Raw genomic sequence first — 16,674 nt, forward strand, 5'->3', positions numbered from 1 at the left:
GAGCATGGGGAATGATGATTATTTTAAAAAGCTCCCCAGATGATTCTGTTGATAAGTGACATTTGGGGAACAGCCAGTAAGCAGCGGTTCTCAAGCTGTGGGTCGCGACCCCTTTGGCAGTCGAAGGACCCTTTCACAGGGGTAGCCTAAGACCATCCTGCATATCAGATATTTACATGACGATTCATAACAGTAGCAACATTAGTTATGAAGTAGCAACGAAAATAATTTTATGGTTGAGTCACAACATGAGGAACTGTATTTAAAGGGCCAGAAGGTTGAGAACCACTGTGAGTAGAATTTACAGGGGTGGGCAAATTTTTTGACTCGAGGGCCACAGTGGGTTCTTAAACTAGACCGGAGGGCCGGAACAAAAGCATGGATGGAGTGTTTGTGTGAACTAATATAAATTCAAAGTAAACAAAACATCATTACATAAAAGGGTACGGTCTTTTTTTTTTTTTTTAGTTCATTTCAAACATCCGGCCCAGTGGCCGTAGTTTGCTCACAGCTGGTTTAGCCCCAAGCCAGTGTACAAGCCTCCCTTACAAGGCCCTGTCAAGTAGAGCCTCAGGCCATCTCTGAACCCTCCAGGCCAGTAGATACAGGGTAGTCCATCTTTGGACAATTCTGTATAGTTAGGTCCCCAGTGAGCCAGAGCTGTCTATTGGCAGTTTCTGCTCTTGCTCCTTTGAGCTCTTCTAAACAAGTCTAGTTCTTCTCTATTTGACAGCCCAGCCCAGAGTATTTGCATATAAGTTCTCTGTTCCCAGTAGCTTCGTTCATTGCTAATAAGAGATCACAAGACCTCTCCCTCTCCTGGCCACCCTCCCTTTATGTGTTTGTATTTGTCTATGATAAAATGGAGTGTTCCAGATATGGCCTACCTGATGGAACTAGAATGTTCCTGTGGTTTCCAGGGATCCAAAGGGATGCTATCAAAGGCCTCATGGGTAACTTGGCCTGAGGTGACCAACTCCATGTACACTCTGCCTCATTCCTGTGGAGTCAGGAGTAACATCTGAGCTTGATGAGAGGTAAGAAATTCTGAGTTCATGGTTTAGTGTTCTGCACAGAAGCCCCAACTGCAAGATGGTACTTTTTTTTCCTTTATTGTCAGCCTGTTTTCCACTTTTTTAAGAATCCTGCAGAAAGGATGGACTAGGCAGACACCTGATTCCCATGCTTATTACTATCACGTCCAATTTGCTAGATTCCGTATTTCATAGAGAAGCTGAAATTGCAGAATAACATAAGTCTTGATCACTCCCTTCCCAGCTTGTCATTTGAGTGGCTAAATTTACATGTCTCATTTCCACATGACTGATACCTTCTATCTGAAAATCTAGATTTATAAATATTCAATTTATAAATATTCTATAGGGAGCTTCCTCTTTGTTCTCCTGTAAGCCCTTACTGTCTTCAGACTAAGGCCAGTTGTTCATATATTGCAAAGATATGATTAAGTATTTGCAAACTTTGAGCTTTCTGGGAAAGGTCTATATAAGCATTCTAGCTGTCCCTTAGTTTTAGGATATGCAGAATATAGAGAAGCTTCTTTTGTTTAGAAATTTGATTGAGATAACAGTGTGTGTCCGTCCCCCCCCCCCCTTTAAAGACTTTAACAGAAATGTACAAATCTATAGTAATAAAAGCATAATATGCTAATTAGACTGGATGTCCTGGACGAAGCCGTGGCTGCAAGGGAAGCCCAGGTCCCAGGTGCCAGAGGGAAGCCAGTGCCAGCAGCCAGGGGAAGGAAGGCCTACTCTTGCACCAATTTTGTACATTGGGCCTCTAGTTATAGTATAAAAGGGAAAGTCTTCAAACAAAGCCAATTTAAGAGATTTTAATTGTATTGAAGTTGAAGAACCATCTACTTGAACGCCTAGCTGTCCCTAAGACTTTTGGAAATTAAGAGATTTTAGCCATTTCTGCATTTGGTGCTCTTATCTTCCTTGGCTTGTGTACAGGAGCCGTTGTAATCACTGATTATGTGTGAAATAAAGTGAGAAAATAGACTTCTCCAAAAGACTAAAAATTAATCGAAAGCAAAAATGTACTGATTTTGACCATAAATATTTTTATTAAATGTGAAAATACAAGGGCATAAAAATAGTACCCATATGTGTAGACATGTCTGAGACCCATTTCAATTAATTTTCAGTTTCTTTATTAAAACACTAAACTGAGATGGATTAAGTTACTTAGTCTTCTCATTCAAAACCAACTATACAGTCGTACAGGAGTACTATCTTAACTCCCCAAATATCTCCAGTTTTTACACTCTCCGCACTCTGCTTTCCACTGCAGGTAAGAGGTTCAACCACAGATGATTGCAACAAAACCTGTCAACTATACACAAGCCACGCAGTGGCTAATTTTACTCTTAAATCATTCAACAAATGAGATCATTCATAAAAAAAAAAGTATCCCCATCTATTAACATAATTTGCAATTACAGAATAACCTCTGCTACTTCAAAAGGAATAATCTGATTTAGAATAAGGATATTATGCATTGACAAGTTAGCATTTGCCTTCTTCCTTCCTTTCTAAATAGGGAAAAGTAAATTACATTCAACGAAGTTGCATGGATCTCTCTAGGTTATACTATTAATGTTTACTCAACAAAAAATCTTTGCAAGGCCTGTTACCAGTGCCCTGTACCCTTAAGGCAGTTGGCTCTAACAAATACCTGAGGAACCATTTTTAACTTAGGCATCTCATGCATTTTTTTCATGGTAAACCTCACAATCTTTGACCAACTTCATGCCTTTAAAGGTGAATCTTTCATTTTTCCACCATGAATAGAAAATGCCAGTTTTAAATTGTGATTCTGTTAACTTTGTTCCTACTCAGTTATCAGTATTTTTCTCTTTAAAATTTTGTGGATCGTTTGCATTCTATTATCAAAGTCCCAAAGAAGTTCTGTTTCCATATTGATATTTAGAATAAACTTTTAATACTGATTAAAGAGAAAGACATTTTAAAATTAGTAGTTATATCCAATTCACATCAGTAAACTATTCAAGTTGTTCTCAAGTTTTCATTTATCCAGTAAGAAAGCATGAACTTTCAGAAGTGGGCAATAAATTAATTTTCAGAACTTTTTCACATTTATAGGCTGATGTGTTTAATACTTGCTGCTGTGGAAAAGATCCACAGTGTACAGACCAGAAATACTTCACTTGTGGAGCTCTCCAAAAGGGAGGCCTTAAGAAGGGAGTATACTACAGGTGAGGTGACGGGCCCCTCGCATTCACTTTCCCAGAAAGAGCCATGAAGGTTACCGGACACTGCAGTCTCCAAAGAGACTCGAGAGTGGTAAGTGCAAGTAGCCCCCAAACCAGTCGAATGCTTCCTCAGTCGTCGCCTTCCATTGCACAGCGATCTTCAGGCTGGCAAGGAGACTCACTGTCCTCTACACACCCGTGTTTTCCTCAATCATGTAAGGGAACATCGAGTGACCGTCTTTCCCTTCAGGCGGATACCAGAAGACTGCTGATGCCCATCCAGGCTGGAACGTAAAGGTCATTGTTTTCTTCATTAATCAGCAAAACAAATTCCAAAGAATTAATTTCTCTCAGTGGCATTGGCACTTGGCATCATAGATTTTACTCTTCACTGAAAACAGGCAAATAACTCTGCACATTTCAGTATGATGACTAAATTAAGTCCATGGTAAGACTTTATAAACAGGAATTATGGTGATTACAAGTGGAGAAAAAATAATGTAAACAACCCAATGGGCAGCAATTGGCAGGCAGCAAGGTAACCTATGTCCCAGATGCATTTCCCATGTGGCCCAGCTCTCAACCCTCCTGACTTTTCATCCTCCCCTCTCAATAGAAGGGCAAGTAATTTGATATTTCCTTTGTTCTCATTGTGTACAAAAATCCTCTTCTTGAAAGTAAATAGAGGCCATTGCTAGATTTCAAAGAGGTCACCGTGACATCATGTACGAAAGAACCAGATTGAAAAAAATCTCTGATATAATTAAGTAATGTGATTACTGAAATTAAATAAACAAGGAATTTCCTTTGGGAATTATTTTCATATTAGCTTGAAATTTGAGACATTAAAACAAAATGAAAGCTGCAAGATGTTCACTAGTTTTCAAAATGCATTGTTAAGTTTATTGGTAAGAAATAGACTTCAAAATAGATGCAAAAAGCACGTACGTGTTTTACCCAACTCAACTATGTGATTTTTGTCTCGTAGTTAAGAAAATTTTTTCCACATATGTTTCAGGATGACTGTGGAAGAAAATGATTTGTGCTTGGCTGTTGTGGACATTACTGGTCAGGATGCCTTCTAGAACTAAAATTAAAATGCTTGATTTCATAAAAACTATCAGACTCGTATTGCTTAAAATGCTTCAACATGCTTTGAGGCAAATAGAAAAACCTTTCCAGAGTAAAGGTACTAATTCTTATCTAAAGTAATTCTCTTAGATTTCAAATGCAATATCAATAGTTCCATAAATATTTAATATTCTTGATTAAAGTAACACTCATTTTTTAGGGGGAAAAAATCAAATAAACAAAGATTGAATAGTTTATTTCTTCTAAAATAAGAAGAAAGAATCCCAAGAAGAGATGCCATCTTGATAGTGGAAATATAGCCAGAGCTGACTACATTTGTAAGCCTGCAGGCAGGAGACCATGTAGCGGCATCCAGGTCTGGTGAAGGGGCAGGTGTGCTGTTTCATGCCCACTTGAAACAGGCCCCATGTGGGCGTTACTACAGTCCAAGCAGGTCTGCCAGGAGGTAAGAGAACCTGCCCCTCTGTATGGATTAAAGGTTGGAAAGAGGGCATTCTGTTGATGTTAACTGAGCAACTTTACATTTCTACGACAATCCTGTTATAGGAAACGGTTTAACTCTCAATTTCAGTTGTTGAAGTAGTTCACTCTGCATCTCAGCAAATTTATTTTACATAAAACCACTGCTATCTTATCTGAACCTATTTTATGCATAACTTTTAAGTTAATATGTGATGTTTCATGTTAAACAAAAGGCCCATAGGTTTTACAATTAATTCTATGTCAGTGGTTTTTAGTATTCTCTTGCAGAGATACTCAACAACAAAATACAAAGTATATGCTTACCATCAATCCAAAGTATAAGCCTGGCTACACTGAATACCATTGGGTAGCAGGTTCTCTAATTCATGAGCTCGAGTCCCTTCCTCCCCCCAGTGTCAGCCGTGTTCATACTGGTGGGGGATGGAAATGCATGCGGATTAAAGGAGGCTCTGTAATTTAACAATATTTGCAAGTGACTGTATTGACCAAAATCTAAACAAAATTGTCCCTAAGAATAGCTCAAAATGTTAATATTCTCTTTAAGAATGCTGAAATATAACCCATTCTCATGAAGGTTATGTTCAGCTCCTTCTTATACACATAGGCACTGACATACTATGCAAGGCTGTGAAGAAAATCATTTCTACATGCTGCAGCATAGAAAAACACAGACCAGGTGAGCCTGCCCCCAACCACTTGCCCAGACATTCCTCAGCTTCCAGCCATAACAAACCCATCCACCTCAAGTCTAAAATGGAGAAGAACAGATTTTTCTTATTAAAACAACTCTTTGGTCATGGACAAACTAAAATATTTGAATTTTTTTTTTCTTTCTTTAGGATCCTGGAACAAGGTTTGTTTTTAATCTTTAAAAAAATGTAAGGAATAAGAGAGAGAGAGAAAAAAAAACCAGCTGGTTTAATTGAAGTGGAACTTAAATCTAAAAGGTCCGCCTGAGCTGAAGGGATTGAACCCTTGCCATGAGTTCCAGCTTCTGTGGAAAGGGTTGCCACCACCTCCTTGTTGGCTCTCTGCATCCAGGGGGTCTTCTCCATCATCAAACTTCTTCCTCATTTCTAGAAAAGAAACCAGCAGAGTAAGACTCAGGTATGGACTAAGATGTGCAGGAGGGGGTGGACTGAGGGACTACTTACTTTTCAGTTATTACAACAGGTATGCCTGACACTCAAAAGTAGGCTCTCCTAGATCAGAGGTTTGGTCTCAGGAAAACAGACAAGAGAAACACCAGTCACAGAGAAGGGGTGAGGGCCAGGGTTGAAAATGATACCATTGAAAATCAGACCCCCTAAATCTCTCCTCACAAGAAGCCACCCAAGGAGATGCTTCTCTGGAAAAAATTAGTAACTGCAGAGAAAGCGGCCTCCAGAACAGCCCTGTCACCATCCTAAGCCCAACAAGGAAGTCAGCCTGGCACAAGCTGTCTAAAGCCTCACTATTAAATCATGTGAATTTCTCAGAAATGAGGGGAAAGAGGCCACCTCCACGGCTGTGCCTGTCCCGAGGAAAGTCCCTGATGAGCCAGAGACCAGGGCAGGCAAACAGGAGAAAGGAACACTGCAGGTGGCAGAGAGCAAGCTCATCCTCAGAGATTAGAAAAAGCCATTTCAACAAACGACAAGTGCTGGAGAGGATGTGGAGAAAAAGGAACACCTGTGCACTGCTGGTGGGAATGCAGACTGGTGCAGCCACTATGGAAGACAGTATGGAGTTTCCTTAAAAAACTGAAAATGGAGCTCCCATTTGACCCAGTGATCCCACTTCTAGGAATATATCCCAAGAAACCAGAAACACCAATCAGAAAGGATATATGCACCCCTATGTTCATAGCAGCACAATTCACCATAGCTAAGATCTGGAAACAGCCTAAGTGCCCATCAGTAGATGAATGGATTAGAAAACTGTGGTACATCTACACGATGGAATACTATGCTGCTCTAAAAAGGAAGGAACTCTTACCATTTGCAACGTCATGGATGGAACTGGAGAGCATTATGCTAAGTGAAATAAGCCAGTCAATGAAGGAAACATACCACATGATCTCACTCATTCATGGATAATAGAGACCATTATAAACTTTGAACAATAATAGATACAGAGGCAGAGCTGCCTCAAACAGATTGTCAAACTGCAGCGGGAAGGCCGGGGAGGGTTGGGGGGCAGGAGGTAGGGGGGTAAGAGATCAACTGAAGGAGTTGTATGCATGCATATAAGCATAACCAATGGACATAAGACACTGGGGGATAGGGGAGGCTGGGGGACTGTCTAGGGCGGGGGGATAAAATGGACACATATGTAATACCCTTTGTAATACTTTAAGCAATAAAAAAAAAAAGAAAAAAAAAAGCCATTTCATCCTTAAAATAAGAACGGGGGTTAAGAAAAGGAAACCAAGAAAAAAAAGAAACTCATAGTAATTAAAAATGCAGTTTTTTTCTCCATGGGCACCTTGTGACTGCCAGCCCGGCTCCCGTGGAGCTCAGCTGCGGAGCCCCCAACCTGTGCACTGTGCAAGCCAGGGACAGAGCCACTCCAGGGAGGTGGGAGACCCTCCTCTGCGGAACAGAACCACCACAGTATGGAGCCTCCTGCACGCATTAATACACTCTGTCTCCTGGGCTTGATGATAAGTTACTTAAGAACAACAAATTATTTCACTTCAGGTATACAGTGTGAGGTGTTCAAGAAAGATTTGTCAAATGGGCATACAGCTTGATTTCCTTCTATTTTTTCCTTAATTTGTCTAGCTCAAGCCATAGCTTCTGCTCCCACTGACACGGAAAGGCACAAGAATCAGTAGATACTAGCTTAACATTACGTTCCCCTTGGAAATGTCAGTGTTGTTCAAAAATACCTAAATTCTTCTTTCACTCTTATTTCCCAGGCCATTTTGGCGTGTGTTAAAGAACACTTACAGCAGCCAGTAAATCAAATGAACATCTGATTAAGGCCAAGATTCCTGGAGAGCACACACTGGCAGGCAGCTTCTCTTACACCACTGCACAGTCCAGCCTGGTTTCCTTATCAAGCTTCTGTCAGTTTGGTATGAAGAATTCATCCCTGAGCTATGAAACTGGGCGAAACCTAAGAGATCCCCCTCACTGTTGTACTTCCATATCACAGGTGAAAAAAAAACCAGGAATGTCAAATTCAGGCTTTTTCATTCCCCTGCACCAAGAATATGTGGGTCCCTGAGTCTGACGGGGCAGGCATAAAACTGGACTTCTGAAACTGCAAGCCCACACTAGTCACCAGCCCTTGAAGTGAGCCCAGAGCTGCCTCCCATCCATTCTGACATCACCTCTATGACAGGCAATGGAAGAGGGAGGCTAAGTCACCGATTGAGCCATTTCAAGAGAATAGAAAATGTTAAAGTCAGATGCTACCTGGATCAGAGAGGACTTCTTTAGCAGCTGCAATGTCGATGAATTTTTTCTCAGCTTTTTTCTTTTCTTCTTCATTCTGGAAGTTATCTGGGTGCCACTGCATTGCTAATTTTCGGTATGCTTTAATGATTTCTTGCTTTTTGGCATTTCTGAGGGGTATTAAAATTTATTAATAATCATTAGTTAAGAAATACCCAACACTTCTGGATTAGTTTACTTAATAAGAACAATAACCTAAAAAAACGATGTTTGCTCAAGGAAGGTTTTCTTATTCAAAAGTACATATTGAGTAAATTAAATATTTTAGTACCTATAAGTTAATTGTTAAAATGCCACTTTATTTAAAGGCCTAGATACGTTTTCTTTTCCCCAATCCCCTCTCTCCCTCCTATCCCCACCAAAAAAAAAAAAAAAATCTCACTCCTAACTCATTACCTTTAAGAAATATAGGCCCAGCCTAGCCAGTGTGGCTCTGTGGTTTAGCATCAACCTATGAACAAGGAGGTCACAGTTTAATTCCTGATCAGGGCACATGCCCAAGTTGCAGGCTTGATCCCAAGTGTGGGGCGTGCAAGAGGCAGCTGATCAATGATTCTCTCATTGATATTTCTCTCTCCCCCTCTCTCCCTTCCTCTCTTAAATCAAATTTAAAAATATGTATTTTTTTAAAAGGAAATCTAGGCCTAGGATCTATTCATGCTACAGTGTCATATCTTTGTCACCAACTACTAATTCTCCATTATTGCATTACTAGTCTCCATCATCCAAGAAAACTGTAATATATTCAAAATAGTTTTATGATGTTAGGAAAGGAAAGGAATCTGAGAAAGAGGAGCAATGATTAGCTTTAAAACAGTTGAATAAAAATACAAATGCAAATTTTAAATTAATAATTCACCTTTTTACTCCCAAGATTTTATAATAATCTCTTTTCTGTGACTGTTTCAATAGTCTTTGTGCTTTCTCTAGACCTTCCCGAATCTGCTGGTCATTTTCATTGTGTTCCTGAGCAGTTTCATAATCCTGAATAGCTGTCAAAATATGTTTAAGATAATGCTGTTAAGAGGAATTACAATTTATAACATCTTTACTTATCCTGCAAAATTGACACTGAAGTCACCATCTCCCCCCCGCCCCAATCTTTTCACTCTTTTGCCATTACTGCTAAGAGCCTAAGAAGTGGTAACCTTAGTAATTTTGTTCACAAACTTACAAAAGACATAATTAAGGAATAATTTAGTAGCTTATTACTCCCAGTCAATAAAATTCACTGCTGTTTGTATACTTTCCCTCCCACATTATCTTATCCATACCTTTTAGCCTTGTAGATATTTTAATATCAGCACTTTAAACAAAGCAATCTTACCATCAGTAAGATTAAAGTGATTGTTACACAGGAAAACAAGACAGTGGCAAAGAAAATCTGCTTGGTCAGCTACTGGGTCCACAGTACAGAAGAATTAGAGGCTTAGAAAGGGAGCAAGAGGAACCATCAGCAATCAGAATTACTGTCACCCACAGATTTCAACATAAACTATTACAACCTGATTTTTTTTAAGTATAAATCAAAATAGAAACCCACATACAGACCTTGTATGGGAGGTCTGATAATCCATATTGGATCCTTTCTTTTAGATTTAAAATATATTTAAAAACAGGCATTTATCTGGATACCTAATGTCATGCAGAAAGGAGTATCCTTAGAACGGTTGGCCCCTGGCAGCATCTGGAAAGTTGGATTTCAGGAGTGTTCCCAACATTCCCTGGTAAGACTGGCTCACCATGCCGAAACTATTTGTATAAACAACTGTGATTTATACGAAACGTCTTATTTCCTTCTGGAAGGCTAGAATTTGGGTATGAACTAGGCAGCCCCCTTGGAAGACAGCACTTCACACTTGTTGAGGAATTAGCTGGTGCTGTATGATTTCACAGAGAGACGCTTGGAATCTTTCACCTGGTTCCCTCTGAATTTTGCCCCATGAGCCTTTCCCTGGTCTTACTTAGTATCCTGTCACTGGACTAAATCTTGGTCCTCAGTACAACTACATGCTGAGTCCCATGTGTCCTCCTCCTGAATCATCAAATCTGGGGGTGGTCTTGGGAAGTTCCAACACAAATTTTTCCGTGTCCTCCCTGGACAGACACCTCAAATAATAGATTGTTGGTTTCAAATTCTAGTTTTTATGGAAATACCTTTCATTGTGAAAAAAGGCAACTCTCTGGATAACTTGCCAGGATAGATAATCCTGGAAGGGGTTAACCTTGGGCAAGGTTAAAATGAGAAAGATATTCAAATTTATAAGCCTGAACTACATAGAAAAATAACCAACACTACATCTGTTCTCCCCATGAACAAAGGGGGGCTGCTTTAAGCTTTTCTCCTAATCTCCTAATTCTGCCTCAACGTATTAATATTAAATATTAATGAAACACTAAACATCAGTCACCCAATCCACAATGACATCTTAAAGTATCTTTCCAATTTAGTACAAAAATCCGTCATAAATAGTAGCAAGGTTTAACTTTGCAATTAATACCCATAGCATTTGATATCAGAACCTAGTAAGGAAATTACTTTGAAGGAATTTAATACAAGGGGAAATGCCTCAATATATGCAATTTTGCTACTTATACAAACTCTACACTTAAAACATATTTGCATTCTTAAGTGTTCATAGTATCTCCCCAAAGTAGTCTTATACATTCTATCTTAAACTTAATATGGATGATGTAAGACTTTCCATGGGTATAAACTAGATAATTTTTAGTTATATTTCAAATTCTACTCTCTGAGGGAATCCTAAAAAAATACTAATTGCCATCTAGTTAGGTATATCCCATACACTGAGCAGCTGTAAAAAATAGAGTAAGCCAGAAATACTAAGGCCCCAAATGAACAATCCTATCTAATTATAGAGAAACATGGTAATTAACCGTAACTTCGCTACCCTTCCCATTGGCTAATCAGCAAGATATGCAAATTAACTGCCAGCCAAGATGGTGGCTGGCAGCCAGGCAGCTGAAGCAAACATGAGGCTTGCTTGCTCCAGTGATGAAGGAAGCCAAGGTTCCCCGCCTGCTGCAGCCCAGCTCTGAGCTCAGGATGCAACAATGTTGCAATTATAGAACCTAAACAAACCCCAGGTACCTGCTTTCAGCCAGCTTAGCCTCAGAGCTTAAAGCCGCCAGGGTTGGCAACAGAGTTTCAATTATAGAATCTAAAGAAACCGAGATACCTGCTTTCAGCCGGCAACGGCCTCAGAGCTGGAGCCAGCTCTCAGCTCCAGTGACAGCTATAGAAGGTAAATAAATCCCAGAATGAAAAAAAAAGAGAGGCTGGGAGCTTCAGTCGCCCACCAGCCTAAAAACAGCCCTCAGCCCCTCACCTAGACTGGCCAGGCACCCCAGTGGGGACCCCCACCCTGAAGGGGGTGTGACCAGCTGCAAACAGCCATCAGCCCATCATCCAGGCTAGCCAAGCACCCCAGTGGGGACCCCTACCCTGAAGGGGGTGTGACCAGCTGCAAACAACCATCAGCCTGTCATCCAGGCTGGCCAGGCACCTCAGCGGGGACCCCCACCCTGATCCAGGACACCCTTAAGGGCAAACCAGCCGGTCCCCACCCATGCACCAGGCCTCTATCCTATATAGTAAATGGGTAATATGCAAACTGACCCTAACAGCAGAAAGACTGGGGATGACTGATCACTATGACACACACTGACGAACAGGGGGCAGACGCTCAATGCAGAAGCTGCCCTCTGGTGGTCAGGGCGCTCTCACATGGGAGGAGCTCTGCTCAGCCACAAGCCAGGCTGATGGCTGCCAGTACAGCGGTGGTGGTGGGAGCCTCTCCTGCCTCCTCAGCAGTGCTAAGGATGTCCGACTGCAGTTTAGGCCTGCTCCCCGCTGGCAGGTGGACATCCCCGAGAGGCTGCCAGGCTGCCAGAGGGATGCCTGATTGCCTTTAGGCCCAATCCCCCAGGGAGCAGGCCTAAGCCAGCAGGTGGTCATCCCCTGAGGGGTCCCAGACTGCAAGAGGGCACAGGCCGGGCTGAGGGGACCCCCCCTCCTGAGTGCACAAATTTTTGTGCACCAGGCCTCTAGTATTCTATATAATATTCTATATAATAAAAGTCTGATATGCTAAGGGTCCGACCATTCGACCAGTTGCTATGACATGCACTGACCACCAGAGGGCATACACTCTGACCAGTAGGTTAGCTTGCTGCTGGGGTCCGGCCGATCAAGACTGGGCGAGACGGGCCAGACATGCCCTGGAAATCTCCTGTGGTCCCTCCCTGGCTGCAACCTCCCTGGCCAACCAGCTCCAACTGGGACTGGGCTAGATGGGCCCAACACGCCCTGGAGTACTCTTGCGATCCCTCCCCAGCCCCAATCGTGCACCAGTGGGGTCCCTCGGCCTGGCCTGTGCCCTCTCGCAATCCAGGACACCTCGGGGGATGTCAGAGAGACTGTTTCAGCCCCATCCCCACGGGCCAGGCCAAGGGACCCTACCGGTGCACGAGTCTGTGCACCGGGCCTCTAGTATATTACATATTAGCCAATTCAGTTTCTAACCTCTAAATATAAAAAATCTTATCCTTCCAAGTTTTTTTTCTTCCATATTCTCCTCAATTCTTAAGGAGCAATGCAAACAACCAGATCAAGATGGCAGACAGTAAGCAAAGGAGTTTGCCTGTCCTCTATCCCACTATCTCACCAAATTGACTAAAATTTAAAAGATTTTTAAAAAATAGCATAACCGTGGCAGCACTGAAAACAGTAGAAATGTTTATCTGTTTCTGGAAGAGGAAAAGCAAATGGGATATTAATAGTGATTTAATCTAAGTAGAAAAAATACACATTGAGAGGTTCCATCAAATTTGGAGGCCTTTCTATTTGGCCAAGGATCCTCAGTTTAGCAAGCAAGAGCAGATGTTCCCTTTTTATGTGGAGCAGATACAGCATTAACCCTACCAGGGCCCAAGGCCCAGCCGCTAAGCAGAATGGAGGTGTGCATCTGGAGACCCCTGTGTTGGCTGCTGGGACCAGGAATAGATGCAGAACTGAGCCTGCAGGCACTTGAGACCTCCACAGCAAACCTAGAACGAACAAAGGAAAAGTCGTTCCCTCCAGAATTTAAATATATCAAAGGACTCCACCTGATAAGGGCAAGATGGCAAGCACTGCAGGGGCCTTCCTGTGAGCAGGTTCGGCCTGCTTGCAGTCTGCAATGACTCCCCAATAGAGAGAAGCACTTGAAAAACAAACATGCACAGTTGCAAATGACTTCCCTCTTTCACTTCACCAATCCATTAGCAAATCCTCAATCAGCTTCCTTTCCAACAGAATGTTACTACTACTCACCATTTCCAAGTTACCACTGTGAAGAAGTCCATCATTAACACACAGGAATAGCTGTAACAGCTTCATAACAGCTCTCCTCAGCTTCCCTCCCTATTTCCCCTAAAAGTCTACACTCAAGATTATATCACACCTCCAATATAAATAGGCCCCATGGAACACCAACCTTCTCACCCTGGGTATCGAACAAAACAAACAAGGTAGGGGTACAGGGGAGAGCTGCACTTTCAGCAAAACAATTCACACTGTACAAGGGCTACAAATATTAGTTAATATCAGCCATAAATCTATGAGAGGGGGAAGCAAATAGTGAGAAAGGCCCAATGGCAAGAGATCACAGAAAAAGCCAGCAAAGTACACTTTTTCTGAGTATGGACTCACCCTGAGTGACAACCTGTATCCTTGCATTTTACAAGAACCATGAAATCGAAAGCCGACTGAGTGAAGATAAAGCAGAGGTCTTACTAGGGAGAAGATGGGGAAAGAAGGAACTGCAATGAGGGAGAATAGCAGATAGCCCTGGGCAGCACATGTCAGGAAACTCAACAACTATGTGCTCTCTGAAGGTGAGGGGCTCACCCTGAAGTGCAAAAGATATGCCCCTTTGATGTAGCAAAGGAAGTGGGCAGAGGGGCAGCAGGACTGGCAGCAGACGACCTCCTGGGCACGGTTTGGTTCAGAGAAGCAGAGAGGGCATGGCTAACAGAAAGGCCATTTTAGCAGGAAGCAGAATGTCTGTGGAAACAGTGAAGCAGAGAGTATTGCAATTAAGTACAGAAGGCTGCCCTGTCCCCAACACCCCCTTACACACATACCCCCAAAGGACTTTCCCACAGATAGATAGAAAAGGGCAATGTAACTCATTTTGTGATGGGTAATATTTTTTTTTTAGCATCAATTCACAGATACTTAATTTTTAAATTAAAACAGGAAAAGAATACTGAAACTTACCTGATGAACACACATCAGGACAACAGCCAAAGAATACATGAAAATTCTGAGCAAATATTGACATGAATATTTAAATTTTAATTCAATCACCCCTAATAAGGATAATTAAATCACTAAGCAGAATAGGAGCTCAGTAAGAGAGAATGAGACAAGGGGGAAATAAAAATATGAGTAGTCAACACTCAAGAAAAATAAATACAATAAAAACTCTCAGAGAAGTGAAGACAAAATGAGAAGGAGCACAAGGGAGAAGCATATGAGGAAAACTAAGGATCCAACAAAATGAAATGGAAATAATGAGTTCAAAAAGACGAGAGAGAAAAAATGTAGCTACAGATAACAAGCAAAGAGTAATCTTTGAAGCAGAAAACTAATAGAACAAAATTCAGATCAAATTTAAGACAACTTTTCTAAAATGAAAGATAAACCTATATAATTCAAAGGGCACACTAGGTACCAGGGCAAACAGGATGAGAATGATCAACATTAAGATAATATCCTAGGATAAGTAACACACTTGAAAAATAAGGGCTTTTTGGGTGGCCACACCAAAACCAAAATCCTGGCCCCAGATTTTCCATAGCAATATTCAGTGCCCAGAAAGAATGTAATAGTAACTAGAATATACAGAAAATTTGTGAACCAAGAATTTTCTTATCTAGCCAAGCCATCCTTCAAGTACAAAAGATACAACAGCTTTGAACATAGAAGAAATTAGGAAAAAATTTCCCAGGAGCCCCTCAAGGAAACTACTATGGGATGAACTCACCAAGAAGAGTCTAGAGAAATCATAGCCAAGGAGGGATGGCACACATTAAATATATTTAATATAGAACCGAGACTGAAACAAAACAGAAAGAAGTTCAGTGTTAGAGAAGAATGCATGCCCTGACACGGCAGGAGGGATACAGCTAACAGAAGATGGGAGAATTCATGAATCAGAAAACACCACTCACTGATAAGTAAAAGGCAAATACAAGAGAGAAATTCATTAACAAGTATTATGGTAGAAGAAAAGGGAAGAGGAGGAAGAAGCATGCTAATATTCTTCCTCATTGTAGGAAACTAATAAATACTGCCCAGAGGAAGAGGGCAAAATTAATAAAACTATAAAAATAAGAAGAAAAATACAAACCTTCCTCGATATCAAAGTATTACACAAAACGATACAGGCCAAAAAGCAAAATTTCTCAGCAAAACAGAATGCCAGAATTCAGACCAAACATGTCTGTCACATCAGTAAGTGTAAATGTGTTTAACTCGCCTATTTAAAAGAATTTCATATGGGATCACAAATCAAAACACAACTCTATGCAAGAGACATACCTGAAACAAAGTGATTCCAAAATGTTGAAAATAAAAGTGTGGTCAAAGTTTCACCAGACAAATGCAAATAAGTTTGGTTCACAATCTTAACATCAGATAATTAGAATTTAGGTAAAAAAAAAAACATTAAAAGGGGGGGGGGAGTTTTATAAAGCTAAGGGCTAAACATCATAATGAGACACATACAGAATATCTGTGCATAAAATAAAATAACAGCAACATTTATGAAGCAGAAATAAGATACTACGACAGACAACTCGTAGAGGGAGACTTCTCTGTTCATAACAGAGCTAGTGGACAAAAGGCAAGAAAAGGAAGACCACAATATAAGGTAGATTTGAGTGATAAGTCTAACTGTCTCAGAAACAAGTGTTCACCTCTTTCCAAATCTCTATAACTCATGAAATCAGCCATTTTAGATTAAAAACAAAGAAACCAGTAATAAATTACGACAGGAGTACTAAAAGTATTCTCTGATCACAACATTATAACACTGGAAATTAATGTAAAAAAATAAAAGGAGTTTCACGCCTAAAAATTTTTTAACTCACCAACTCTTAAAGAAAAAAATATAAAAATAAAACCTGAAAAATAGCTAAAAAGTAATAATGATGAAAACACTACTGTTCAGAACCATAAGACATCTCACGAAGTGTTAACAGGATAATTTATAACCTTAGTGGTTCGATAAGAATTACAAGAAAAAAAATGAACTAAGTAATCATGATTCAAAGTTAGAAAACAAGGTAAATTATAGGACAAAAAACCAGAACTAATGAAACAAAAATAGGACTGAAAAGTCAAAAGCTTAT

General features: G+C 40.7%; 1 protein-coding gene across 2 annotated transcripts in view; it reads right to left on the reverse strand.

The window, feature by feature from the left end:
• Positions 1-4,117: 4,117 nt before the first annotated feature.
• The window catches only part of DNAJC3 (DnaJ heat shock protein family (Hsp40) member C3), a 68,537-nt gene continuing 55,980 nt past the window's right edge, over positions 4,118-16,674 (reverse strand). For both annotated transcript variants that reach the window (XM_081083211.1, XM_081083212.1), the window contains 3 exons: positions 9,113-9,245; positions 8,215-8,363; positions 4,118-5,886 (listed from right to left, as the gene is read on the reverse strand). In XM_081083211.1, coding sequence (XP_080939337.1) covers positions 5,729-5,886; positions 8,215-8,363; positions 9,113-9,245 — 440 coding nt within the window. In that variant the 3' untranslated portion in view covers positions 4,118-5,728. The remainder of the gene's footprint in view (positions 5,887-8,214; positions 8,364-9,112; positions 9,246-16,674) is intronic.

The sequence above is a fragment of the Myotis nattereri genome (assembly GCF_964212035.1).
Source record: "Myotis nattereri genome assembly, chromosome: 2".
NCBI lineage: Eukaryota > Metazoa > Chordata > Mammalia > Chiroptera > Vespertilionidae > Myotis > Myotis nattereri.